The 26,890-nt window shown below is 33.9% G+C and overlaps 8 protein-coding genes across 12 annotated transcripts; 2 read left to right on the top strand and 6 right to left on the bottom strand.

Annotated features, from left to right (window-relative positions):
• Positions 1 to 711: 711 nt before the first annotated feature.
• LOC17894758 (agamous-like MADS-box protein AGL66) lies at positions 712 to 3,364 on the bottom strand. Its single transcript, XM_023788234.1, has 10 exons — positions 3,180 to 3,364; positions 2,125 to 2,178; positions 1,994 to 2,026; positions 1,886 to 1,904; positions 1,717 to 1,784; positions 1,579 to 1,600; positions 1,425 to 1,486; positions 1,249 to 1,348; positions 998 to 1,152; positions 712 to 901 (listed from the first exon to the last, which is right to left on the bottom strand). The coding sequence occupies exons 1-10, from the start codon at positions 3,362 to 3,364 to the stop codon at positions 844 to 846; spliced, it is 756 nt and encodes a 251-aa protein (XP_023644002.1). The 3' UTR covers positions 712 to 843.
• A 2,079-nt stretch (positions 3,365 to 5,443) lies between these two features.
• On the top strand, positions 5,444 to 6,792 carry LOC17895513 (60S ribosomal protein L30-2). The gene is made up of 5 exons (XM_006302959.2): positions 5,444 to 5,558; positions 5,671 to 5,776; positions 5,873 to 5,974; positions 6,445 to 6,513; positions 6,603 to 6,792. Exons 1-5 carry the CDS (start codon positions 5,538 to 5,540, stop codon positions 6,641 to 6,643), a joined length of 339 nt encoding a protein of 112 aa, XP_006303021.1. The 5' UTR covers positions 5,444 to 5,537; the 3' UTR covers positions 6,644 to 6,792.
• A 678-nt stretch (positions 6,793 to 7,470) lies between these two features.
• Positions 7,471 to 8,053, top strand: LOC17896115. Its single transcript, XM_006300969.2, has 2 exons — positions 7,471 to 7,507; positions 7,605 to 8,053. Exon 2 carries the CDS (start codon positions 7,613 to 7,615, stop codon positions 7,907 to 7,909), a length of 297 nt encoding a protein of 98 aa, XP_006301031.2. The 5' UTR covers positions 7,471 to 7,507; positions 7,605 to 7,612; the 3' UTR covers positions 7,910 to 8,053.
• A 385-nt stretch (positions 8,054 to 8,438) lies between these two features.
• Positions 8,439 to 9,190, bottom strand: LOC17896268 (putative RING-H2 finger protein ATL50). The gene has a single exon (XM_023788565.1). It carries the CDS (start codon positions 9,188 to 9,190, stop codon positions 8,510 to 8,512), a length of 681 nt encoding a protein of 226 aa, XP_023644333.1. The 3' UTR covers positions 8,439 to 8,509.
• Positions 9,191 to 9,473: 283 nt separating this feature from the next.
• Positions 9,474 to 11,522, bottom strand: LOC17896509 (uncharacterized J domain-containing protein C4H3.01). Of its 2 annotated transcripts, none has more exons than XM_006302603.2 (6): positions 11,107 to 11,522; positions 10,833 to 10,907; positions 10,379 to 10,518; positions 10,156 to 10,293; positions 9,847 to 10,067; positions 9,474 to 9,689 (listed from the first exon to the last, which is right to left on the bottom strand). In XM_006302603.2, exons 1-6 carry the CDS (start codon positions 11,363 to 11,365, stop codon positions 9,584 to 9,586), a joined length of 939 nt encoding a protein of 312 aa, XP_006302665.2. In that variant the 5' UTR covers positions 11,366 to 11,522; the 3' UTR covers positions 9,474 to 9,583. The 2 variants fall into 2 exon arrangements, with proteins under 2 accessions (XP_006302665.2, XP_023643180.1); XM_023787412.1 differs by having other exon boundaries at positions 9,600 to 9,754; positions 11,107 to 11,519.
• A 117-nt stretch (positions 11,523 to 11,639) lies between these two features.
• Positions 11,640 to 14,134, bottom strand: LOC17894006 (transcription factor TGA7). Its single transcript, XM_023787411.1, has 9 exons — positions 13,923 to 14,134; positions 13,696 to 13,747; positions 13,409 to 13,611; positions 13,218 to 13,307; positions 13,031 to 13,090; positions 12,879 to 12,956; positions 12,445 to 12,777; positions 12,102 to 12,332; positions 11,640 to 12,015 (listed from the first exon to the last, which is right to left on the bottom strand). Exons 3-9 carry the CDS (start codon positions 13,595 to 13,597, stop codon positions 11,863 to 11,865), a joined length of 1,134 nt encoding a protein of 377 aa, XP_023643179.1. The 5' UTR covers positions 13,598 to 13,611; positions 13,696 to 13,747; positions 13,923 to 14,134; the 3' UTR covers positions 11,640 to 11,862.
• Positions 14,135 to 16,988: 2,854 nt separating this feature from the next.
• LOC17895788 lies at positions 16,989 to 20,942 on the bottom strand. 4 transcript variants are annotated; one of them, XM_023788109.1, is made up of 14 exons: positions 20,719 to 20,941; positions 20,430 to 20,578; positions 20,244 to 20,331; positions 20,035 to 20,134; positions 19,878 to 19,951; positions 19,694 to 19,765; positions 19,466 to 19,543; positions 19,141 to 19,265; positions 18,892 to 18,964; positions 18,627 to 18,688; positions 18,162 to 18,542; positions 17,885 to 17,984; positions 17,601 to 17,769; positions 16,989 to 17,345 (listed from the first exon to the last, which is right to left on the bottom strand). In XM_023788109.1, exons 2-13 carry the CDS (start codon positions 20,504 to 20,506, stop codon positions 17,614 to 17,616), a joined length of 1,386 nt encoding a protein of 461 aa, XP_023643877.1. In that variant the 5' UTR covers positions 20,507 to 20,578; positions 20,719 to 20,941; the 3' UTR covers positions 16,989 to 17,345; positions 17,601 to 17,613. The 4 variants fall into 4 exon arrangements, with proteins under 4 accessions (XP_023643877.1, XP_023643879.1, XP_023643878.1 ...); XM_023788111.1 differs by lacking the exon at positions 16,989 to 17,345 and adding an exon at positions 17,381 to 17,496 and having other exon boundaries at positions 17,592 to 17,769; positions 20,719 to 20,942; XM_023788110.1 differs by lacking the exon at positions 16,989 to 17,345 and adding an exon at positions 17,381 to 17,496.
• A 1,514-nt stretch (positions 20,943 to 22,456) lies between these two features.
• Positions 22,457 to 23,013, bottom strand: LOC17895832. Its single transcript, XM_006300514.2, has one exon. The coding sequence runs from the start codon at positions 22,934 to 22,936 to the stop codon at positions 22,688 to 22,690; it is 249 nt and encodes an 82-aa protein (XP_006300576.1). The 5' UTR covers positions 22,937 to 23,013; the 3' UTR covers positions 22,457 to 22,687.
• Positions 23,014 to 26,890: the final 3,877 nt, after the last annotated feature.

Below are 26,890 nucleotides of genomic sequence, written 5' to 3'. Positions count from 1 at the left end.
TCAGTCTCGGTTTCGAGAGTTTCGCATATACGCCTCGTGAAGCAGAGAAGACTGAAGTTTTAAATTTTAGGAATTTTGGGCGAAGGCCTCCTCTCACAAAACGGTGCGCATTAATAAGTGACTGAGCCGTTGTTTTGCGAAATGACCCTTTACCTTTAAGGTATTTTTTATTTTAGCCCCTAGTCTAATTTTGGTTTGGAATAGCCCCTTTTTCTTTTTTACTTCCAATTTCATTTCCAAGCAAACACCTTACAAGCCAATCAAGCCCATTGATACACAGGCCCAAAAATAATACATAATCAAAACGGTCCAAAAAGACAGGCAAACTTCACTTTACAAGGCTACCAACAGCCAAACAAAAGCAAGCAAGCCCGATAGAAAGATAAAAAAGAAACAGAAAATCGAATAATTACAACCACACATGAGACAAAATCTAAAGTACATTAACAACGAGAACCTTACCTTGCTTAGAGACACGACCTGATAGATGCAGGCAAACCAAACTTGATCAGCTGAACAACGAGAACCTTTTTCTTTTCTAAACGCGAACCATCAAAACTGGAACGCCGGTAATACAATGAGATAGCATACTACTAACGGTTGTAGAAAATTTATAACTGTTTAAACAAAATATAATAAACATCCGACTAAAAAAATATGTAGTAAACAAAAAAACGTATTGATTATATTACAATACTCTTATTAAACTTTAACCAACATTTCATAATTATTTAACATTACAAGAATAAAACCTTAATTCAAATGGATAAAAAAACTGTAGAAGTTTAGGATTGGATCCATTCGTGAAGTATTCGCATTTTCACCGAGACTCACCTAATATCATCATTTTGGATTTTTGTTCGAACTTGAAGTACTTCTTTGCAATAATAGCATCTCATAGCTGACAAAAAAAAAATCAAAATCAAAAATCAAAAATCCCAATAATATATCTATTCAAAATAAATAAATAAACAAATTGGTTTGAACTAGAAAGGACCTTAGCGGATTGGAATGATGGACTGAATTGGCTATCATATGTGTTTGTTTGGGCTCAGTCACAGAGGCCCATTCCTCCGCGACGTCGTTAAGAAGGATTCCTTCCATGCTATGTTGGGTACTTGGTGCTTTGGAGGACTTGTTCAACAAATGTTCCTGCAATAATCAAATTACTAAACTACTACTCCTCCTCTTTCACAAATGTAGTTTTAATAATAACAGAGCAACTGTTTTAAGTGTAGTGATGTTCACCCTTCTCTGAACAACACGTGTTAGGGTATCGATGAGATGAGTTTCACATGCTTCAGTCTCCTCCATTGATGTAAACCTCACTGGATCTGGTTCGAATTTCCTACATATATTGTAATATTATGTGACATGAGTCATAACTCTTTGTTTACCAAACAAATAATAAAAACGTCTAATACCTAAGTTCTTCCTCTGAGATCTGAAGCTGTTTTTGTAATCTACAAACTTCTTGCTCAAGTTGCTGTAAATTTTACAAATATAATTAATTAAATAAACTTAATTACTATGAAAATTATATTTTCGTAAACAAAGAAACGGGAAATTAATAATGACCTCGACATCGGTGTGGACAGGGCTATTCCAGAGTCATGAAATCAAAGGTCAGCGACTCATCGTACATATATGAATAATTGAAAACATACAAATACATCAAGATAAGAAAAGTTCTTATAAGGACGAAGAGAAACAAACCGAGGTTCGTTGATTTGGAGGGCCATGTCGTCTTCAGTTTTGAGTTGCTCAAGAGTTCTTAACAGATACTGTCACATCAAAGAAAATGCTTATCAAGACGTTAATAAAATACTTTGCACAGAGGACCCAAATAAACTTAGTACTTTTTTTATTGATCGATCAGTCTCACCTCTTTGTTTTGGAATCCTCTGCAAAACAGGGAAGAAGGTTTTAGTTACGAAATATATATAAATATTAAGTATATTAAATTGAAATGTGTGACGATGACACTCACAGCTGGCGTTTGCTTCGGTCGGGGAAAACTATGGCACTGAAAATGTTTTAAGAAAAATAAATAAATCCAAAAGACGTGAAAAAATAGATATATTCCTAAGTAGATTAATGCGATGAATGAATATGCAACCATACTTCTCTCTTTCTTGATCAGGAAGATTGATGTACCTCGCGAAAACGTCCTCGATCCTGAATTTAACTCAAAATGAAGATAATGGAGATCGATACAAACATCATCTCTATGTGTGAATTCACATCTATGCAGTGCCGTAACAACAAGTAGAATTGGTTTGTGCTTCCGATTCTTATTTTTTACCTTTAAGGAGGAAATTGTTTTCAAAAATTTAATTTTTGAATGGAAAAGAAACAAAAGCCATGACAAGTTTTATTTGAACTCACACCGAGTCGTTGCATGCATTGGTGTCATGATAACATGACGTAATTTGTATATACATATAGCGTACCACCACCTATAGTACAAGTCTACAAGACTTTCTTTTGTATTATAGTCATGTGGGTATACAAAATTTATAATATTATTGAAAATTAGTCAAACTTATCATAAAATCTTGGTCAAAATCTTTATTTATTTATAGAATCAAGTACTAAATCGAGATATATAAGGTGAACCAATTGGAGAAAAATATAAAAAGTTTAGGGTTTCTAACTTAATGACAACTTATGAAAGACTTTCTGAACTGTCACAAAATTAGTTTATTAACAAAAAAAAAGCCGACACTTTTGTCATTCAGTAAATTACACTTAAACTCCGCTAGTTACGAAATTGCATGAAACTTTTGCTAGTATTATAGAAGCACACAGGAACTGAATATATTTACGAACAAGCCCGAAGTACTACTATTTTTAGTAAACTGTTGTGGAACTTCTAGTAACTAAAGCTTCAGTAATATGTAAAACGTGTCGACGCTCGGTTGCAGTAGAAATACTATGAATTAACAAATCAAACAGTAGAAATAAATCAAGAACTCAAAATTATTAGATGATCCATTATTCGGTGGCTTTCCACCACCCAAAAAGAAAAATTATATGGCTTGTCCGTTTGGTCCTATATCAAATGATATTGGCAGTAACATACATAACAATAGTTAAGCTGAGGAACCGTAACAAGAAGATTCGAGAGAGGTATGGAATAACGTTCTAGAATAAGAGATGGGATCGAATATATATACCTTGTTTGACCGGAAAAGAGACAAAGGCGATCGGAGGGGGAGAACATGAGGAGAGCAAGATCGATATCACAAAGTGTTGACAATTCATAAGCCTTCTTTATTAAACCTTTTTTACGTTTTGAGTACGTAATTTGTCGGTTCGTGGTCTTCTCTATCCGCTTTAGCTCCAGTTTAACCCGACCCATATCCAATGATCACTGCAAAATAATCAAAACGAGATCCTATCATATAAGTTGGTACGTACGAGATAATTTTGATTGAGTGGAAAATTGTATAGAATACGTAAGTAAGCCGACGAAAGGAGAGAAACTTAATTAATGTATGTGTGTATATGTAAGAGAGAGAGAGAAAGAGAGTTACAAATATATAGTGTTCTTAAGTTAGACGAATCTGTCATATATGGCTACGTATATCACTTGCATTTTTTAAGAAAGTAAATTATATTTTAATCTTATTATAAAACCAAGTGGTAGTCGAAAATTTAACCCCAGAGCCCATATTTTATTCAACTTTCATATTTTACATCATAATTTTCTTGGTATTTGCTCAAAGGCTCATATATACGTGGGTGGGTTAGAGGTATTTGAGAATAATAATGCGTGTAGTATATACTATATACATCCAAGATAATTAATGTTTTATTATTTTTATGCAAAATTGTATATATTTTTCCAGTCCTAGTCTGCCACTAATGATATACCTCGTTCTAGGTAGTGCGATCACATTTGTACATGCGCTGTGAACCAGGTGCGAAATAAAAGACTCAACTCTAGTATGTTATTCTCTTTTTATCAGTAAACATTTATGTGAATATGAGTTAGAATCATGGGTATCGTAGCATTGGCAACAAAAATATCACAAACTCCTAAACTACATGGTGTATTAGTAAGGGGAATATAATTGATAAGTGAAGCTAAAGCTTAGAACGAAGGTGCCTCTCGATGAAGGATCTTCAAAAGCAAGGCAAAGGCAAGGGTCATCGTATGGAATATTCTTGGATGTTACTATGCATTTTTTAGTAATATTGTACTTTGTACATGACGACCACCTGGTCTCAGTTTATGACACGTGAAGATTTGTTTGTTTGTGTCGTCTCGGTTGTTGTTGTTACGCGCCGACAGGGAAAGGATATGGAGTGGAGATGGTGGTAGTGAGAGAGATCTTCAATGCGAAGTTAGCTCTGTGTGTATTGTTTTTACATTTTGACCGACCGATTTACATATCCCGTTTTAGAGTATAATAACCTTCCAATACTAAATCCTCTTATTCTTTTCCGATCTAAAACTTATAAAAAATGATACGAGTACATAATAGAACTTCTGGTTACTTGTTTAAAAAACAATTTTAGTATGCGATTTTTACAACACTGTCCATAAAAAAATAACACTTAGAATTGGCAAGTCTTTAGGTGATAAATTTTGGTGGACAAGTTCTAGTGGATAAAGTTTAATAGAGCAAAACAAATTATAGACAAATTTTGATAGAAAATAGTAAGTAAAATTGGTAGATTACGTATATTATAACCACAAGGTAAATTCTGAATATAAGACCATGTTTGATCAAAACCTAGGAAAAAAAGAAGAAACTAAAATGACTTAGAAAACCTTATAACCTATTCATGTTGGATCAGTTAATTGTGTGAGTGTGTGTAAGAAAATGTGAAAACTGTGGTTACTGGTTAGGCTTCAAAGTTGAAACCGATGGGCTCTTGGGAGGAAAGCCTCATTCTATTGTGATATTTTTATTACGGAAAATGGCAAAAGTACCGAGAAACCATGTCATTTTTAGCAGTATACTCTGAACTGAGAGATTAGTCAGTTCGTCCCATTTTATTATATAGAATTCAAAACTCATACGTTGAATCCGATAGAAAGAAGAGGAAATCATATTGTGCTACTGGCAAACAAAAATTGTTGAAACTTGAAACATGAACAAATCCTATGTATGCCAGAAAAAAAACAAACAAATGTAACGTTTAGAAGTATCTTATAAAAAAAAAAAGGAAGTATGCAAAATACGTTTCACGTCGACAACATGTTGACCAAAACAATGTACAAGTGGTTTTCATGCTAATTCAGCCGCTTTGTATTAAATTAGGCATAAAGTTCACTTAAACAAATAAATCGAGTAATAATTTTTTTTACTGTACAAATTACAAAAGTATAGAAAACATCAAGGGCATAAGTGAAATTTCAAACAGATTGAGAAAGAGCAAAACCCTAGAAGAGAACATTGACACAGAATATAAAAGGTTAAGAAGCGGCGGTCTTTCGTTTTTGGTCAGTGTGCTCCTCTTCCTCCTCTCGGCTTCTCCTCCTCCGCACAGGTCCAAAACATTTCGATTCATCGCCGGCAACAATGGTGACTGCCAAGAAAACGGTCAGTCGCAATATCTCTCATCAAAGTTTTATCCTTTCTCCTCATCTAGATATCGTTTTCGATCTCATCCAACAATGACTAAATTGCTCTCTGGGTTTATGCTTTATTGCAGAAGAAGTCTCATGAAGGTATTAACAGTAGGTTGGCCCTTGTGATGAAGAGTGGTAAATACACTCTTGGTTACAAGTCTGTTCTCAAATCCCTCCGTGGCTCCAAAGGTAATTTCGTCGAACACTTGGTGTGCATACCTTAAATGTTTACATCTTTGTTTTAGATGTTTGTTGTTTATTCTGGTTTTCTTTATGTCTTCACAGGGAAACTGATTCTCATCTCCACCAATTGCCCACCGTTGAGAAGATCAGAGATTGAGTACTACGCAATGCTCGCCAAAGTTGGTGTCCACCACTACAATGGAAGTAAGTTTCTTTCTTCTTCGGACCAATCATCTTTAGCTCTTGTTGAGAATTAGAGATACCTTGATCCCATTAGGTTTGGTAACTGAGAATGTATAATCCTAAGTAGATAACAAGTGTACAAATCTGCTTCTATGGACCATTAAGGTGATGATGATATAATGAAACTATAACGCTTGTTGAGTTAATCTTTTGGCATGATCACAGTCTCCTTGAATTTGCTATTGATGTCTCTGTATGTATTTGATTACAAAATTACACAAGTTAGATGCTTACATAATACCAAATTGATTGTAATGCTGGTCACAAACGTCTTAATCCAGAATCATGCTCTTTGACTGATGATTTCATCTCATCAAAGGAAGTAGATGATTTTTTTATGATAATAAGCATAGTTAGTCAATGTTTCAAGGAACGCTAATTACGTGGCTTGACTGTGTTTCTCTTGTCTCCATCTTAATGTGTGTTTTCAGACAATGTTGATTTGGGTACAGCCTGCGGAAAGTACTTTCGTGTTTCTTGCCTGAGCATCGTTGATCCTGGTAATTGAACTACTAACTGATTGTTTACGTATTTACTGGTTCTTCATCGATCTTTCTACTAATGATTTTCGTCTTCCGACTGGTTTCAGGTGATTCTGACATTATCAAGTCAATTCCTGGTGATCAGTGATACACTTTTTGGTTTTGTTTCTCCCAGACTCTTATCCATTTTTGTATTTGACCCTCTCAAATTTTATGAGCTATAGACTTTTGTGTTCTTTTTTCGTTAAATTTTCTTATATTAAGGAACGGATACGAAAATTCTCTATATCCTGCAAACATCACAAAAGTTTTCGCTTTTTCTCATCATGAGTAAACAAATTATTCATTATTCGATTACATGGATTAGAAAATATCATTACAGAAAATAATCACCTTGTGGTTATAGAACCATTGTCTCTAGCTTTTTTTGAAACTAATATACGAAATGGTTGTAGTCATATCTCCTATTGTATCGATCAATTGAGTGAAACTTCTATTTCTGGCTCATCAACATACGTAACGCGGGTCAGTAACGCTGTCACGTCATGTGTGTCATGGATTTTATGGTATTGATTAGCAAGGATACATGATCATCTAGTAAAAGTGGCATGTATCAAAATTTGGATAAACACGTATATGACCGAAATGGAGAAAATTAAAAATCAGCGTATTTTGTCCCGTTGTTGTTGTCAAAGCTGTATAGTTTTCATTTGTTGAAGCATCTTAGACCAACATCTTATATATGTTGCCCTTACAATTCTTATTTTGTTTATTTTATCCACAAAATCAGAGGAACTACTTGTCTATTTCTTTCCACTTTTTTGGGTCAATACTTAATACGTATATTTCTTTCTTAGTATACATATGTTTAGTTTCTCATTAGAGAAAATTCCAAAACGTTAAGTATAAAAATGAATAAAACTAACTTCTATTTAACCCCCAACTCTCACCAAACTCTCACCAAAGATATAGAGATAAAGAGAGAGAGAGAGAGGCAGAGAGCCTTTAGAAAGTACTCCTCTTTAGTCTTTACGAACACGCTGTCTTATTCTTCTCTTCTCTTGGTCTTCTGGTCTTAATCTTCACATCGTTTGTTTCTCTTTTGTAAGGTTAAGCAATGGATCAATTTCCAACAGTGACGTCGTCTTGCTTCGACGCTTCCTCTGACAAGACAGATAATGTCCGGTTTCCCTGTGAGAGAAAGGCGGTGGCGCGTGAGATACAGCCGCCTCCAATATTGCCGTCGAACTTTACGTCGGTGCTGAAGCGAGAGTACACGAGTGATGGTCGGCTTTTACTTAAGGAAGAGAAAGTGCGTTGTCACGAGTTTTTTCGAATTCACAGATCCAACGGTCGTCTCACTCTCCAGCTCGTCTCTCTTGAAGATGATGAGGATCGTGATTCAGATGAATGATCATCAGTATCATGTCGACAACGGAAGCAACGATCTTGTTTCTTTCTTGGAAGTCAATTTACGAAGTTTCAGCATTTTTGACCAGTGTAAATAATCATCAATTGTGTCTAAAATCTGACCAAGGGAATAATAGTTGTCTTAAAATTCTTTAAATATGCATTTTCTTAACACGTTAGTAGCTCATTCGTTCATGAGCTATTATTACATTAGCATGATCCAAGACATCAAAACGCCATTAACTTTAGCAACTAAGGTTTCTGCATACAAAATTTGCCATCTCGTCTCTCTCTTTCCCTTTTCTTGTAGCACTCTGTCAAAAACTTGTGAGTAGATAGAGGCATAGTATTTGCTCGACCAAGCTGATTGGGAACTGAATCATCTTTTTTTTAAACGTTTGCTGTATAATTATTTGTTTAAAGTCATCATTATGTTTACAAATAATCAATTACCTCAAATTATAACACATTGACATCCGCAAAACACTTTTTATATATGAGTAATATCTTGTCAACTCACTAATATCCAATAAATTAAAACACTTTTTCATTTATATATATTACATAGTACACTAGCAAAAATATTCAATAAAACCTCTAAATTTTAGTTGAAGAGTAGAGTTCGAATATCGACAGGTGGCAACTCAACGGAGCAAATAGGACATCGAGGAGTATGCAACAAGTAACGAGAGATACAAGTTGCATGGAAAATGTGATTGCATTTTGTTTTATAAACAATCTCGTCTTTTTTTGGATATCCTTTTTCACATATACGACACAATTCCAAACTTTGGTAACAATCAACAATCTCTAACGTTGGTGGATGAATTGGTACGAGTCTAGTTCTTGCATCTTCAACACTTAAAACAGAGTCTCTCGTTCTCAATATGTGCAAAATAGCAGGTGTGATGTCAATCTCAGGAACATAACTTTGACTAAACCCTCTAATTTGAAAATAAAAGACAAGGACAGGACACGCGGGAGGTACCACATCAAGATCCTTGAAAGAATAATTAGAGACAATATAGTCAAAGATCTGATTAGGTATGTTGGACTCATGTTCCATCATGAATTGCCAATCGACCAAATCTACAAATGCTTTGGATAATCCAGCTTTTGAACCTCTTCCTCGTCCTCGACCTGTGTATCGAGTCAATTGAAACCGTTCAATTGTGTGTTCACTTGGAGTACTTATTATTAGAACTCCGACATCAGACTCAGAAGGCACATCAAACTTGTAAAGCCTGAGATTACCGAGAAGAGATTTCAAAATTACTAGGCTCATTGTTATTTCTTGTTCGAGTTAAAGAGCGTAAATCTGAATTTTTTTGCGCCTTTATATAATACTAAGCAAGCGTATATTTAAGTTCTACAAATTTCCTAAACTTATTTAATCAGCCCAATAATTTATTCTACAAAAATTTGATTTTTTTTTTCTTTCTAATAGCGACACATGTCTTGAAAATAAATGTTATTCGATTTGTTCTGTTTATTACACATTATGACATCATCTATTGATTTTTTAATCATAAAAATTTTGAGATTCACATAACATGAATACAAGGATATAAATAATAATCTTGATTCATACAATTGTAGCATTTTCAATGAATACATATTATACCCTTTATATGTATAATACATATTATACCCTTTATATGTATAACAAGGTTTCCTTTTATACCCTGTTCTTATAATCTCCGAACTGAAATGAAATTCTCTCATAATTCAATAAAAGATTTGCCCGATTTGCTTTGTTTTGTTCTTGGTACTTGTCTTGTTTCCTAATCAAGAAATTTAATGGTGAACCGTGAAGAAGCGAAGATCTTGTGATCATCAAATATGATATCTACATGTATATTTTTACAACAAGAGAAAGAGAAAGTGCTTAATTACTTGAAGTAGATATCGAAAGCATCCAAAAAATGTTTGGGATCTTACTTGGCTGATTCTTCCTCTTCTTCTTCTCCTTCGGTATCAAGCTCGAGACCTTCTGCTGCTAATAGCTGAGTGATGAGCTTTTTCTTATCTTCCTCTGCTTTCTTTCGCATCATATCTCTTTTCTTCAACACCAAAGTGTGTCGCTTTAACGTGCTGTTAAATAAGTCTCTTGATGCTTTCTTCTCCTTCTCCAATATCCTCCTCTCTTCTTCCGGATCCACCTTAACAAGTTTACAGATTCAACACAGAGCAAAATGAAAATTACTTCTTTTTACTTGAACAAGCTCAGACAGACTTTTTATTTCTTACTTTAGAACGAGACAGACGACGAGCACGTAGGTTTATCTCAAGCTGTTGTTGCTCAGCCCAAGCTGCAACCGCCATGTCGCCTCTCTGATCAAATGCTTTACGCTTTTTTATCAACCAGTCCATCCAAGCTTGAGATGCCTACACAAACCCAACAACACCCTACCCTCAAAATTTCCAGAGAGAAAAAGAAAATTCCAAGTTTGCAATTCTTATATTTACATACCTTCATCGGATTCACTCGATTATCCATATCGTATTGTCTTTTCTTTTCCGAGTCCATGAGCAACTCGTATGCAGCCTGAATCTTGATGAATCTTGCTTCTGCTGTTTCTCCTTCTTCAAGAGTCCCTTTTCCATCATAAACTACAGAAGAAAGCCACAATTGCAATAGACAGAATAAAAAATAGAGCTACTACAACTTCGTGAAAACAAAATAACTCCTTATACAACAAAGTGTCTTGAATCTAACACGATAGAGTGACATGAATATAAGTAACTGTTGTGGCTACATGTACTGATAAACAGAAGCTTTGGCCTGCAAAAACTTCAGCCAGGTCTTACGTTACTAAAAGCCTATAACTTCACAAACACATAAGATCCCAACATCTGAATAGCAGTTCAATAAGGGATTGTAAAAACAATCACAAATAGCTCTAACTAAAGCTCCAGAAACGTACCATCGGGATGATAAAACTTGGCTAGTCGTCTGTATGCCACTTTAATCTGCTCTTCCTCTGCATCTCGATCCAACTCTGTATCCAAAACCAAACAACACAAAGAAGAGCTTGTCCAGTTCTTCTGACACTAACAGTAGCCAAAACAAAGAGAACCACTTACTGCCACAAGATTCCAGTATACAACAACTAAATTTCTTTGCCTACTAATGTAAAAGAACTGTGTAATTACAGAGCAATTCCTAAATGGGTACAAGAATCATAAGTTGTTTTTTACCGAGAGTATCGTAAGGAGACTGCTCTTCGCTCCAATTCGATGCCCTAACAAAAGTCTTCCTCGGATTCAATCGAAACCAAAAATTCGATTCTTTGGACCTAAACCAAGACGACGACGGAGACGAATTCGATACCCGAGTTCTAAAGCCGACGTTTCTATCAATCGAAACCCTAAAATTTGATCGGCTTTGGTGTCTACTACAGCACACGATCGAAGTAAACACCGTGTGTGGTCTACAAATAGCTCGAAGGTTGCTCATAACTTCAATTCCCAACCCAGAAACCGATTAATTTCGTATACCCAGCAATCAAAATTCATATAATTCGAATTCTCCCTCTCTCAGCATGAACAAAAATGAAAATTTCCAACCGAACGAATTTTCTCGGAAAACTACAAAAGAAAAATCAATTCCCGGGAATTTTTTTGTGGACGACTGAAGCGCAACGATGAGCAATTTACAGACATACCCTTAAAGTTTATGAAGTTTCACATTTGGTCCCTGAACATTACATAATAGTTTACATTTTAGCACATACTATCAAATTTGCTCAGTGGTATTATTATAACAAGCCTTATTTGGTTGTACATTATATCTAAAATATATAACAAAGTTTCCACCCAAATTTACATCTTCTCTGGAGAGATACTTCATAAAGCAAAAACCATAAAGTTCTAATCAAGAGAATCACTCTACTTAAACAAATATACTTTTTTAAAACATAATTCCAAAAGCTTTGTGACAAAGCAATGCTTCTTTTAAGTGGCTTCTCGTGGGCGAGCTGCCCAAAGAGAACTAAGAGCACGAAGCCTATGAAGATACTCTCCCAAAGCAAGCAAACCTCTAGCTGATTGTCTTGTCGTCAAGATCTTTGCCATTTGTTGCAAAGTTTGCTGCCTTAGATGATCCGCCTGTTTATCATTAATAGATTCTTCAAATCTTTGAATAGAAAGACATAAAAACTTTTCCTTACATTGTTTTAAGAATGTTTACTTACTTGATTCACAAATCCCTCTAATGCTTGAAGATTCTCTATTGCTGCAGCCATGTGAGCAGGGTAATCCGTGGACTCGATAACCGCGTCAATCACAATGCTTTCAGCTAAACTCTGTTGAAGTTTATCGATGCCTTGAGAGAGAGCATCCTCTGCTTGTTGTGATGATTGTTGGAGGTTTCTCACTTCCAAGATTTGTTGATCGGTTAGTGGCTGAAGATAAGGCATCACAACCTGTAAAACCAAAAAAAACATAGGAAACATTTTCAAAATGTAGATTAGTGTCTTTGAAAAATATTGTATCTGTGAAGTATATATAATGTCGGAATGTTTGAATTTTCCTTACGTTTAAAAGCTCGGATGGGCGGAATCCTCCAATCCATTGGAAGAATCTTTCTGTGGAAGTTTGCCACATGCCCGATATCAAGTAGAAAACATCGGCTTTCGCTGCATTCAACTTCATTTGGAAAAGATTTGCGTAATGGTTCAAGCAACTCTCTACTAGCATCCTCAGTTCTACATCGCTTATATGAGACTGAAGCGCTATTCGGATTTCGCTAACTCTCCTGCTTTGTTCTTCAAGCCAGTGTGAATATTCCATCTCAAATGAAGCAATCCCTGTGTTAATAATATTCCCAGCTGGTCCTATATAGCTAGAATTTGATGAGTTGCGTAATCCCTTTAAAACAAAACAAAAAACAGAAATAGTCTTGAGTTAGTAATGAAGATAGAAACTCAAAACAGAACACTTTGAATTAATCTTTTTTCACTTAGGCTCACCTGTTGCTTAACCTTTTCAAGTTCTTGCTCTAATTGCGATAATTTTAACCGGCTTTCCTCTAACTGTTGAACATAAGCCTAAAGAAACAATATAGACTTAGTAGAAACTAACATAACTATGTGAGACTCAATCAAAGTTACTTGCTTTTTACCTTCTTTCTCAAACGACTTTTGCGAGCAGCTTCTCTGTTTTGCGCTAAGCGCCTTTTCATCTATCGACATATTAGAGAAATAAATATCAGTCAATACCACAAAAGCTATCCTTATGATCTTTGTTTTGGGAACTTTGTACGTAAAATAGAAAAAATAATGATATAATTAGCATTGCTTGTTTTAAACCTTATCATGAATCCTGCCATCATCATCCTGATTATCATTACTAGAAGGTTCTGCTTCAATCTGGTTATGCGAAGAAGAAGCATAATTCGTCTGCACGTAAATCCAAACAATAAGCACAAAACACAAGTAACAAAACAACCTTCAAAATAAATTACAAAAAAAAAAAGTCTCAGTGAGAAAATTTATATAACCTTGTTGTGGTTATGATCGTCAACTCTAGCATCCACCTGAATGATGGAGGAAGTGGCAGTATTGGGACTATGATCATTGATGTCTGATTTGAAAACATTACCCCAACCGACAATTTGTTGAAATGGCTCATAGATTCCCATGTCTCTTAAAGATGCAAGTTGAGTTGGAGAAGAAGAAGAACTCATCATCTCTATTATATTCTCTACATATCAAACCAGTTCTTAAACTACGGTCTCTCAAAATTCCACAAGAAAGAAAGAAACTGTTTCTTTTTGTTTTCCCTTACCTTAAAATTATAGATCCAAACAGCTTGCTCTTAAAATTTGCATTTGCTCTCACTGATACAAACCATAAACAGAGTATAAAATATTCTTCATCACTTCAAATATGTTAAACTTATAAAAAGACTGCAACTTCGACTGAGACACGAGAAAATCCAATTTCTCCAAGATCCAAAACAGAGAGGGAGGGAAAAAAACAAGAATATATATAAAGGAGGAAATCTTAACAAACCTTGATCGATAAGCAGAGTGATTCATGAAGAAGTTGAGAGACGAAGAATTAAAAACCCATTTGAAACACATTTCTTGTTAACTTCTTGATCAAACAGAGATATTATTCATTCGGACCACAAAGGAAAAAAAAAAAAACACAAACGGAAGGAGAAGTGTTTCGACTTTCGAGTTCCTTTGGACACTTAAGTTTACTGTCAAGAAAAATAAACTTAAAGGTCAAGAGTTCCCATCATGTAAAGAGAGGAAAAATAATAATAGATTTTCTTTGTTTCTTGTTTTTTTCATATTTATTTGTGTTTGCCTTTTCCTATTTCCTTTGTTTGAGTCCATCACGGCATCACCATTCCATTAGAATAATAATCAACTAATTAGTTATAATCACAAAATCAATATTAAAAATTTACTAAAGCAACGAAACGTTTAACGACAAAAACGATAGAAAGAAGAGTTCTTTGGCAAAAGCACGAAGGTGACCCTTTGTTATCGTGCGCTTGTGTTTCTGAGGTACGCATCAAATGATGTCATCAAGCAACCAAGAGCTGAGATACCCTTTCCGACGTCGACACGTCCCAATGTTCCGGTGGTAAAACTTATTTTGCATTCCAGATTTGGAAAGTGTCTTATGTTTTAGGGATCAAAATAATTAATAGCGCTTTGAGATAACAAAATGTATTTACTTTTCCTCCGTTTCTTTAAAATCTTGGTTTAGTGGGAAGCTTTTTTATCTATTTATTGGTTGATCAAAGATTTAGTGCTTATGATAGCAGCAACACAACTTTTCTTTTCAAATATCTAAAATTCATAGATTTTTGTAAGACTGATTGAAATAATTTTACGAAATAATTTTACAAAAAAAAAAAAAAATTAACGTATTATGCATATAAAAAATAAGAGTTATGTCATAAACATAGCGCAACGGTTTTGTAGACGTGCATAAGTAGAATTGTTTGACGTAAAGTAGTTTGTGGAACCATTAATTGCATGTTCTATGTATGTTACGACGATTTAAACATGTTGTAAATGATAATTAATCCATTGATGTAATCAATTCCATTTTCACATTTTTTGTATATGTATGCATGCTGATGGGTCTGCAAAAGAATCAATGTCTTTTTCCCCCTATAAGTTAGGTTCGTATAGGTGGTACAAAGATATATGTATGATTTTCTTTCTTTCTTTCTTTCTTTCTCCTAATATTTTATAAATGTTATGGTTTTGTTTTTTATATTTTTTCAATATACAACTTTAGGTTTATGTTGAGGGGACCATAAGGGGTTATGCAGTGGCGTCTTTATGCTTAAGAGTCTCCTTCCCTGACTTAGTGACAAATAATTGGAGCTTTAATGGCCTACCAAACCCAAAAGATAACATTTTTAAATCTCTCATTTATGTTTTTTATATTATGGATCTTAATTAGTTTGGGAACCACTTGTGTAATAAAATCTGTGTGTTCGACAAAGACAAGCATGTCTGTTTTTATATTTTTATCAAAGCTTTATTTCCTGTCTAATTGGTTTTACTTTAATAAAGATCTCCTCTAGCTATATTTTTTACAATCTTTAAAATATGATAAAACATGAGTAAATCGGTGCGGTGATACGAAAATATATAAAACCAAAGAGGAAAAAAAAATGTCACAATATAAATTCGCATCGCGAAAGATCTTATACACACTTTAGCTTGATTTTATTTATTGGTATATAATATATCGAAGTTTTTTTTCTTCTAAATTAACCGATAACTTAGGCCTGATCAAGAACCTAGCTAAATAACAACTATGCATGCATTATTAGATGATATCATTGTTACGTGTTATAGTAGATGAAGAAAAAAGTAGTATGATCACAAAAGTTACGTACACACATTTCTACTTTAATTCATCACGAAGACACCGATCTTCCCACTATTTTCCTTATCTCCTTTCTCCTTTGGTTTTCTTCGTTATGACTGCAAAAGTTACTCATTTTATTGCTTTTCTCGCTATCTTCTTTGTACTTTTTTTTCCCCTCTCTTATTTCTTACATTCTTCTCAAGTACACCTGAGAAAAACTATATATCCTTCAAGTTTGATATGTATTGCATCTATACTGTTACAAATTTTGCACCAGCAAAATAGTTTCTGTTTCGGAGTACTAAATTATTCAATTTCTACGTATATACTGAAATAGCCTAATAGTTTTCTTAAAGTACTTATAACTTTCGTATGTTTTTGGAAGTACTTTTAGTAATATTAGTATACGACTTAAGAATATTAACTTGGAATCCCATTCTCGCTGGCTTAAACCAATGACTAGAGCCACTAAACGAATATGGTTTACGGTGCAAAAGAAACTATAATCCATATATAGACTGAATTATATTAGAAATTGCATACAGTAGAAGTAGTTAGAAAACAAATCTGCTGAAAACACAAAACGCATAAGAAGAAATCAAAGATACATCGTATACTGAGCAAATAAAAAAAAAGACGAAGCTATGATCATCATGTCATGAGATTCTTCTAGTGCACGAATGATCATCAGACGTTCAAGAAAAGGAAAAACAAAATAGAATTCGAATATTTGTAATATTGCTTCATGAAGAATACTATACTAGTACATGGTAGATATTCTCTAAATATTACAAAATGAAAGGGGGAAGGAATATAAGAAAAATATTAATAAAGGAGGCATAAATGTTTCTATATACTAGTTCCTCTTATATAAACCGCATGTCATCGTTCAAAGATTCCAACTTGAACTGAACTCCGACTGATTCTCTTCTATTTTGCATTCCCAACCAAAAAAATAAAAATAAATAAATGAAAGTAGATTCTTTTTTGTTGGTTAAATTATACAGTACTCATAAGTACAAAACACGTGATTAGTAAACTTGTACTACTAATTTTAAGATTAACAAAAAAATCTTACATGATATTCCAAATTTTAATCACTAATATTTTCATCAATGCTCAATTTTAATTTATTTATAAGAAAACTACGCTTGTACAAATATATATTTAAAATGAGGAAAACAGACCCATGTATATTGTAAGGGAAGCACTTACCAAAATAAAAAATAAAAATAAAATGAAGAAAAAAGTTTATATGAAAATTTTCGTTTTTGCCAATTATGAATAAGTTCAAAAGCAAAGGAAGGTGATGGGGTTTCTCTTATCATTGCTTTTGTTCCCATTGTGTGGTATTATTAAAAAGGAGCTGATTTTTTTTTTTTTTTGTTGGATGACTGAATAAGAATAAGTAACTTTGTTTTATTTATATATATATTATATATATGTAATTGATATTGTGTTGTCCCTTCCTTTTAAAGCCCAAACAAGGTGGAGGATATTCTCACGTCACAAATGCACATGACCTTCATTGTTGTAGTTGTATTAATCAAACTCCATTAGACAGGTCACCAACTCACAACTGCAGTTGACCTTCATCGTTGTATTATCAAACTCCATTAGACAGATATAAAAAGAATGAAGTTGCATTGCTAATTTACGTAATTCTCGTCTATGTGTTTCATCATAATAAATTACAGCAGAAGTTATCAAGATTTAAATTATAAACACCATTAGTAGTTCCCTGCAATTGAGGATGTTTTGAGTATGAGCATTTCTTCGTGACTCTCGAGTATTAAAATAATAGATGTAACAATATGGTAGTTTCTAGAAGTAGACCTTGTTTACCTTGAGATGATGATCAATACTGCTTGTTGGGATGATAGAGTTGATGTGAAGAATGAGGATGCTCAACCAAATTCCAACCATCAGTAGAGTTTTTATCCTTTCTCACATCAGAAAACTCCACCATGTAGCTTGGATCTCGATTTGGTACATTATAATAACTATTGTTCCACTACAAGATAGATATGCAAAATAAGAATTTCATATCACATACATAGCTACTAAGGTTTTAGTCCTTGAAACGAATTTATAACTCTCATGATAATTCTGGGAACCTTATGTCATACCGATGTTGGCTGTGTTTGATAGCTGTTCAGCAAGGTGCTGGAACTTGAGGAGTTCAAATTCCACACGGACTTGTTCGGCTCCTGTCTTTGCTTGTTGGAACTGTAAAAGTCAGAGATGCAAGTATGTTGTGTCAAAATTCGGATACAAATGATACAGATTGACGACAGAAAAAAAATGATACAGATAGAACCTAACTGTTTTTCCCTCTCTGTCTCAAGTCTTTCTTAAGTCATATGAAACAATTGTATACTTATAGGTGAGCATTTTAAGCTTTACCTTGACAAACCATGGGAAAGAGCAGACTGAACTTCCTTGAGAGAAGATAATGTGGCAAGCAACTTTGCAAATGTTTCAAAAGTTGAGGCTCCAGTAGGAACTTCGAGAGACAAGGAACTATATCCATACACATTTAAGTGAGCTACGCTTTGCTTAAGATGTGCAATTCCTCTCTGAAGATTTCTGAGTGTTTCAACAGAATGAGGAGAGGCAGAAGAAAGACTAACAACGTCAAGTTCAAGGTCATGATAGTCATCTTCTACACTTCCATCTGATTTCAATGAAGTGACACCAAAATTTGTTGTATCTCGACCCGTCCATGAACTTTTCCCTTCGAATGAGTAGTAATCATGGGATGGTACAAACAGGGGATACTCATTGCTGCCAATTAAAAAAGAGGATCTCTTAATTCCCTAAATCTAATCGAGACACAAAACAATGTCTGTCATGTCATATATAATTTACCTTGGAGAAGAAGGATGAGCGTTCCAATAAGAATCTCGTTGCCATATTCGTGAACAAGAACCCTGATATATAAAGTAATGCCGAATTTTAATCATACTTGGTTAACCAATTTCCAGAGGAATAGTAATATAACGTCAATATCCACAAATTATCTCCCAGACAAAACATTATGCAGTGATTGTATGTATGTGCGTGTGTGTGCTATCTTTAAAAGACTGAGGCAACTGTATAGCATAAATTGAGTGAAGGATGTGTTGACATCTACCCCGAAACCCAAGTTGTGGAGTGCAGGCGCTGAGATCTTATGGACAACAAGATTCAGAAGCTGAACCATGTACCTGATCCAACCACAAACCATGGGATGTTAAATCATCAAACTACCAATCAAATATCGAAAATTATTATGAGTACAATGGTCTGCATGAGTATAATATTCACTTAAGACTCGGATCTCCATATACTTTAAACTATTCATGTGCCACAAATTGACTGTTTAAAGACAATGACATGTTACCCTAAAGAGGCTGCGAGCTCTTTTGGCGGAACAGAGAGTGGGTTGAGACCTTGTGGTAAGAGAGCATTGCAGATTTGATCATACTGTCCACTACACCCATCTTTGTTCTGCCCCTCTAGTTTCACCTGAAATGAGTAAGATTCAGTAAAAACGTCCTAGAAACTGTGTTCGATAACACAACAGCTTGGAGAGAGTCCAAGATTGCCTCAGAGAAGAAAGAAGATGTGTTTTACCAACTTCTTTTTGGTAAAGAACTCTATATGTTCTATGAAATCTGTAAATTAATTAACTTCATATATAAGAGCCTAAAATTTGTTTTTCTTACCTTGGATAATGGGAATAATTTGCATATCTGTCTCATAACCAAAGCCTGTTTATAGAGGCGTTCTGAAGTAAGGTCGATCTGTAAATTACAAATGCTGGCTTAGTGTTCATAATCATACATATGAGATCGGATATAAACAAATTGAGGCACAGATAATGATGAATATATGAGTTCTACAAAAAGGACTAGTGAGCATAGAAGTAAAGTATCATGAGATGTAGACCTTACATATACCAAGTAGTGATTGCCAATAGTATCCGAATAGTGGTTCTCCAATTGACGAACACGGGTCTTCTCCAACTGCAGGAATGAGATATTAGTGTTCACATTACCATGGAAAGATCAGCTTTATACAGATGCTTTTTCCAGAGAGAAGGCAGAAATTGGGAGAGAAAAAAAAGTGTCAAATTACAGCAACGTTAGTTGATTCGATAATGCCATATCTCTCTTTCAGATTGAGAGATAGACTCCGAAATGTGTGTTTGCCTGCATCATGAAGTACGTATACTTAGACTTGGCAATCTGACAGATATCAAGGAAATTCCATTTTTTAAGGATTATATTCAAACTTTGCTGCAATTTCTCCACTTGAAGTTGGAGCTTCTCCCGCAACCTAGCAAGCTTCTCATTCTGAAGATCAATCCAACAATGTTGACTGATTGCTTTCTCCTGGTAAGCAGCGGAAAGCACACGGGCATCAGATATCATTTATGCAAGAAAATAAAATAAATTTCAGATCAGAAGACTTCAAACTCAACAAAGAGCGCAGAAGATAAACCTTTGCGACAAGCAAGCCACTTAGTCTCAAATATGAAACCTCCTGACGGCTCTTCAACGAGTCCAACGTAACTTTGTATTCCTTTAAGCTGCACAAAGAGCCAAACAATACACAAGTAACCACATAATCTACAAAAAAATTGGAGGATCCTACTTGAGAAATTGATTCCAGAAAAACCAAGCATACCTGCGATTAACACAAGCTACGCAGATGGATGCACGAAACGAATTGTGGCAAACAGCACATTTACTAGATTTCTCCATCGATCCTTCACCGACGCAGACCAGATTCCCCCAAATTCCAAGGGTTCGGCGATAAATCTAAGCGTAATCTACCTGTCAATTCCACAATATATCCTCTAATCTGAAGTCTGAACAACGATAACAAACCAAAACCTAAAAGTTCGGGTTCATAGCTAAAACCTAACGAAATTTTGAAATCCCAAGAGACATTGAGCATAAAAAATCGAACTAACCGGAGTGGATTTTGAAAATTACGCCGGCGCCGGAGAACTGTAGCGTCTGGTATGGGAACGAGGATGAAGCGGGAAGATATGAGCAGCGAAGGATGAGGAGGATTGAATTTGAAGGATAGAGTCATTGCGTGAAGCAGTGAAGCTTTACGAGAAAAGAGAGAGAGAGAGAGAGAGAGAGAGAGAGAGAGAGAGAGAGAAAGGAAGGAGAAACGACTTTTACGAATTCAAGTTACGTGCACATCATCATCCAATCCCATCACCTTCCTCTTATTTTCTTTTTCTTACTGTTTTACACTTTTTCAACCTTTTGCTTTTCACCTTTTTTTTTTTTTAACTTTTTCACCCTAATATAACCCTTTTCCTTTTCTCGGTAATGGTCTTATTATTAACTCTTTATAATTACTCAATCACCCCCTTATTAACTTGATTAGGTGATTACTATTTTTATGAGGTTGAGTCAAAGTTTTATTCTAAAAGCTATAATATTTTATTACCAAATTGTTAACCTAATGGTAATCTTACTTTACAAATCTCGTTGTAATTATAGTTTTACATCTCTTGCTGAAAACCAAGTGTATCAATTTCACTACGGACATTGTTAAATCAGCAAAACTAAGAGAGAAAAATCAAAACTTAATATTTATATGAGATAATACACTAACACATAGACTTTGATGATTTATATAACTAACTTTATTACAAAATAACTAATTAAACATATGTCAACTTGGTACGGGAGAATATTTAAGGTAATTGCCTTGTCGTTCACTTTTTCTTTTCTTTTTTTCCTTTTTATGGTTTTCTTTTTCTTTTAACTACAGAAAAAGAAAATTGTAAAATTCTTATCTCATTTATATTAAGTTAATGTTTTATTAATCTTGTTTAGTAATAATGAGTGTTTTAGATATATCATTAAACAAAACAAAAGCTCTTAGTAAATGTATATTTCATGTTGGAGACTCTGCTGCTGTGTAACTTGTAATTTCAAAACTAGATTGAACCTGACTTGTAACACGTTAATTAGTGTGTATGCCATTGCTACAAAATGTAACGACAACTATAAAAGTCTGATTGGCCGGCCGAAAGAAAAATCGTTAAAACATAATGACCAAATCACTAGCAGCAGTTCAGCACACAGTTCTTCTCATATTTCAGTACGCTCATAGATATTTTGGTTTAGTTTTTCACTAATACTTTTGAGCATCCACTAATTTTCTTTTTATCTTCTTAAAACCCCACTACTTTTCCTTTTAAAAGTCTTTTGCTATATCTTTTTCATACTTTTTTATTTAAGGTCTTTAATTTGTATAGTTTCTTTGGATGAATACTATGAACAACTCAAATCTGTAATCTAATGGTTTATGACTTTATAGTAATTATATTATATACCATGGTCTAGATATGTTTGTATGCGAGTTGCAGTCACATAGTATATATAGTGTATCAGAAGAAGATAATTAAAGTATCATCTGCAGGACCGTCAATGATAATTATTAAACTACGACAATACTATGTCAAAAGCGTCAAACGGTTAACCAACCAATTTGTGTTTTGGTTCTTTTTTTATTCTCATATAATATGTGATATAGTTCAAACTTCAAACAACACCACTGCAGCACAAGTATCGGTTTTTGGATTTTCTGAAAGTATGAAATATGGTGCAACTCACTTTTAATTAGTTCCGTTGGTATAAAACTCATGATCAACTAGATAAATGTATTTAGGGAGTGCATTAGCATTTGATCCAAAAGTTATAAATATTTATAATTTCTCACATTTTAAGTTCATTACATTGGACGTTACATCGTTTTACTGACTATTTTAATAAAAATCACCAAAATAAAGAAAAAGAGAAGACACTAGAAAAAGCCAGAAAAAAAAAAAGACCCATGAAAAGAAAAGAAAAAACCAAATATAGTAGAAAATATGAAGAAAAAAGCTTAATAATAAAAAATTTTAATATATAGTGTCACTCAATCGTCGTCAAGGGATCCGAAACTTTAGCAGAGCTTTTCTTCATCCCCGGCTTTCCAAAAAAGCACCGTCCGAATTGTCTGCTCCCACCGGATTTCGCAGGCGCCTCCATGAAGCTTCCTCCGCTGATTTTCTCGTCTCTCTCGGCGCCGGTAACCGCCGCTGGTTTATTAGCCGGCAACTTCTTCATACTCGCTCTGTGAAACTTCCTCACCGTGTAAACCTCTGCAATAGCTAGAGACATGTCTTTTTAACTTTGTTTAGAAGAAGGCAAAAAAAGTAAAGAAACAAAAAGCTGTTGTTTGGTTTTGGTATTGGGGTTTGAGATGAGTGTTGTTGTTGGGGCAGAGCTTCGGGCACTTATTTATAGTCTCATAGCTAAATTTGGTGGGGTTCAATATTCCTGAATTTTAGTGGGTTTTGTTTGCCACGTCATATACGTATACATTTTTAAAAAAAATAGTAATTTACTTAGGGTTTTGCAAATAAATGATAATTTCTATGTACATAGAATGTAGATGTCAAACACTCTTTATTTTAATTTTTAGAGCTAGTTGCAAATTAAGGTTACAAATAAATTAAAACATGGTTTGATTAATGATTAGTGACAAGTTTTTAGTGTGTGAGTTGGCAAGATGATGACTTGGACCTCAACTAAATATATCTGGCCAGGAGAGAAGACAGTTACTAGCTAATTAGTTAATGACTTATTTGTTTTTAATTTTTTTCTGTAAACCAATGACTTATTTGTTTTTGTTTGCAATATATAACTTAAATCTTTATTTGAATCTGAGTATCTCACATATGAATATCTGCATGTCATGAAATATTACTGTTTTGTTGATATTTAAAGTGAACTGTATGTTCTAGTATTTGAAATTTAAAGTGAACCAGATTCATTACGCTAACTAGAAATTGAAAATTTGACCGTAGCAAAGAATGCTGATGGCTGTTAATTAAAAACAATTACCACAACATTTAATTAAGAAAATTCTCAAGATTCGAGTATTGGAGAAAGGCCTGAGAGGAATCTGACTCGGCCGCCATTTTAGCCCCCAAATGACAATCAGATCGACCACAATATCCATAAACGTGTCCAAATTTAACAAAGCCAAGAACATAGATTTATTTATATAAGAGTATTACCTACAATTATATTCCATAACTATATTCTATCTTTTTATTTCTATATCATTCTTTTTTTCCGATTGCTGGTAGTGGACTTCACACTCATCTAATGTATTCAATCATTTTATGAGCCTTTTTTGTTTTGTTTCGTTGTTCTTTTATTTGTCTGATCTCTGAAATTGTTATTCAGTCACGTTTCTTTTACTGTCTTTGGCTAATTCAGACAATTTTTTTTTGTCGCACAATCTAATTATTAATTTGTTGTAATATCAGATATTGTTCGCTATATTCTTTCTTTATTCGTTTCCGTAAAAAATAATGTTAAAGATCCGATACGTCCTAACTCCAAGGCTAATACATAATAGTACATTCTACATTTCATTGTATTTAAACCACGTGTGTCAACTTCAAAATGACAATTATTCATCAAGTCGAAAATCATTATAATCATTTTCATGTTGAAAAAACAAAGAAAACATTACAACACTTTCACATAATCTAAGCTAGTTGGTGCAGTCGTGCTAGAAATTTCACATCAGAAAATACGATGAAACTTACGACGAACAAACAAAAATAATTATAATCATTTTGACGCTGTAAAAGAAAACACAAAACACTTCCACTGTTCCACATATATTTTGTTAGTGTTATGGGCGGTTGACAATGTTATTAACGCTTTAAACTGTTTCAAATTATAAGTTAAGCTTATATTAAACATAGAATGTACTCTCCAGCTTTCTTAATTGTATATACAAACATCAACTAAAGGGTAAGAGAATATTTTAGCCTTCTAAAAGTGAAGTGTAGAATAAACCGAGGAGGCTTCGCCAAGATCTATAAAATAACGATTACAACGTTTTATTCTATTGGAAGATAATCATTTAAATTTGTCCAAGTGAATCAGGCAATAACACACTAATCAACTTGCATTTATAATATTTCGCAAATCAAAACATTTTAAATTGAAGGAAAGAGTAAATTAGTACTACTAGTTGTTATAGTTATCATTGTCCTTGTTTTTTCATTCAAGTGTAAACATGGATAACATGTTTTGATTAGGAAAAGAATAAAAAAGAATCAATTGGGATCCAAATAGTAATTTTACTTAATATCTGAATGATTTGATGTTGAAATTATATAATTTAAAGTGTCTAAAATATCTGATATGTGGGCACTTCTAAGCATAGTGCTAAATCTAATTTATCTAGACAAAGGTGTTCAGTCAAATAGTACAATTCATCTGTGTACTTTAGAGTTAATAGTCATCTTAATAGTTTTGGTTGTCATCATTTACGTCAGTAGAAGTTTTAGTTTAATTAGTAGACTAAACAATATAATTCATGACACGAAATTTAACGACATACAAACACATGTTTATTAGTGGTAGGGACTTAAGCACTGTTTCTTCATACAGTGTCAACTTTTTTTGTTTGTAATATAATTTTGCAAAACAACTTTAATAGCAACCACATGGCCCATATATATAATGAATGTAATATCCAGAAATTTAAGAAAGAAAAAAAAACACATACGTTAAAACCACTTGGTATTAGAAAAATGGGAAATAAATGTAATATAATTGCGGTATGGATTTGGGTGGTCATATATATATATATAATCTAATCTTTTGATTTCTGTCAAATGGATGTTTAACTAATTACATTTTCGTCGTGAAAATGAAAGCGCCACAATCGTCTTTGATTTGTTTATATTAAGTTTCCAAAATCCACCTTCGAATGGGGTATAGCCAGTTTTAACGCAAAGTGCTAGTCTGCTAGACTGAATAAGACTAGTGTAGTATACTAAGTGAGTGATTAATTTATATTAAAGTAGAACACTAGCTGATGTTAAAAATTAACTCTTAGTCCTATATATATACGCATGGGTGTTTGAACACGTAAGGCGTCGTGATGCAGATGCAACTACGAGAAAAAAAAGAAACTTAAACTATACGAGCAAAAGAAGAGAATCCTTATCCCATTGTTCGTACGTATTACCCCATTCGCATAAGTGGTCGATTTTTATATATAACACTTTATCATCTTTTTTGGACTTAAAATGTAATCGCCATCATACAATTTATCATGGACATGGCCGATGGCTGATGAGAAAAGAAAAAGAAAATTATCTTACCAAGTGGCTCAAAGGGTTTTGTTAAGACATTTTGTTTTTTTACTGTTTTCTTAACATCAAAAATATTTTGAAAGAGAATTTGCTCCTCTTTTTATTTGTTTTGTTTCTTATAAGCATAGCTTAAGCTTCTTTAGTTATTGAAAAGGTAACATTTTAAGGTTTTAACCTAAAGACCAATAATTATACAATATTAACTATTGTGGTGAATTAAGAGAGTTGGCTAACGCAGGGAGTGGGCTTCATTTAGTTAAAAAGGCCCGTTAAGAGTCATCAGAATTCGATCGCTTTCTTGTCCGGGAAACGTGACATAAATCGAATCGCCGACCATACGGATTTGGTATCTTGAGATTATGATTGAAAGGGGAAACGAACGTCGAACATGAGGGTTTATGGGAACGTTGAGTGGTGTGATGTTGTGCATACCGCATACGTTTCCCGGTTCATGTTATTTTAAGGACTCTGTTGTTGCCACTGTTTGAGCCATTGCTTGGTCAGGATCACATATATTTGAATATGATGAAGGAATCTCCACGGCTTATAAAAAGCATGATTCATATGACGTTGTGAGAGCAAGAAATCGTATTACGAACTTACCATTTTGCCAATTCTTGATTACACCATTTTGGTTTACTGAGTTGTGGTTTACTAGTTTAACTAAGCTGGAAAAGAGAAAACAGAGAAGTGGACACTTGGACTGTACTAAGGGACAAAACTCAACAAAAAAAAGAAAAGGGTCGTTTTCAGAACTAGTCATCCATTAGTGTACTATATAGGTCGATTGAAAGCAACTCATGTTATGTCATACCATCATTTTCTTTACCCATTAACTGAAAGTGGACCTACTGTCCATCTTAAGGCCATGGAATGGTGTCCCTTTCTAATCAAGACTTACCCTACAACCTTCCACAATGCATGTGCTGATTAAGTAGATGTGCAA

The sequence above is a fragment of the Capsella rubella genome, unplaced genomic scaffold (genome assembly GCF_000375325.1).
Source record: "Capsella rubella cultivar Monte Gargano unplaced genomic scaffold, Caprub1_0 scaffold_2, whole genome shotgun sequence".
NCBI lineage: Eukaryota > Viridiplantae > Streptophyta > Magnoliopsida > Brassicales > Brassicaceae > Capsella > Capsella rubella.
Note: the sequence above shows the minus strand (reverse complement) of the source record. Positions and strands in the feature narration are given on the sequence as shown.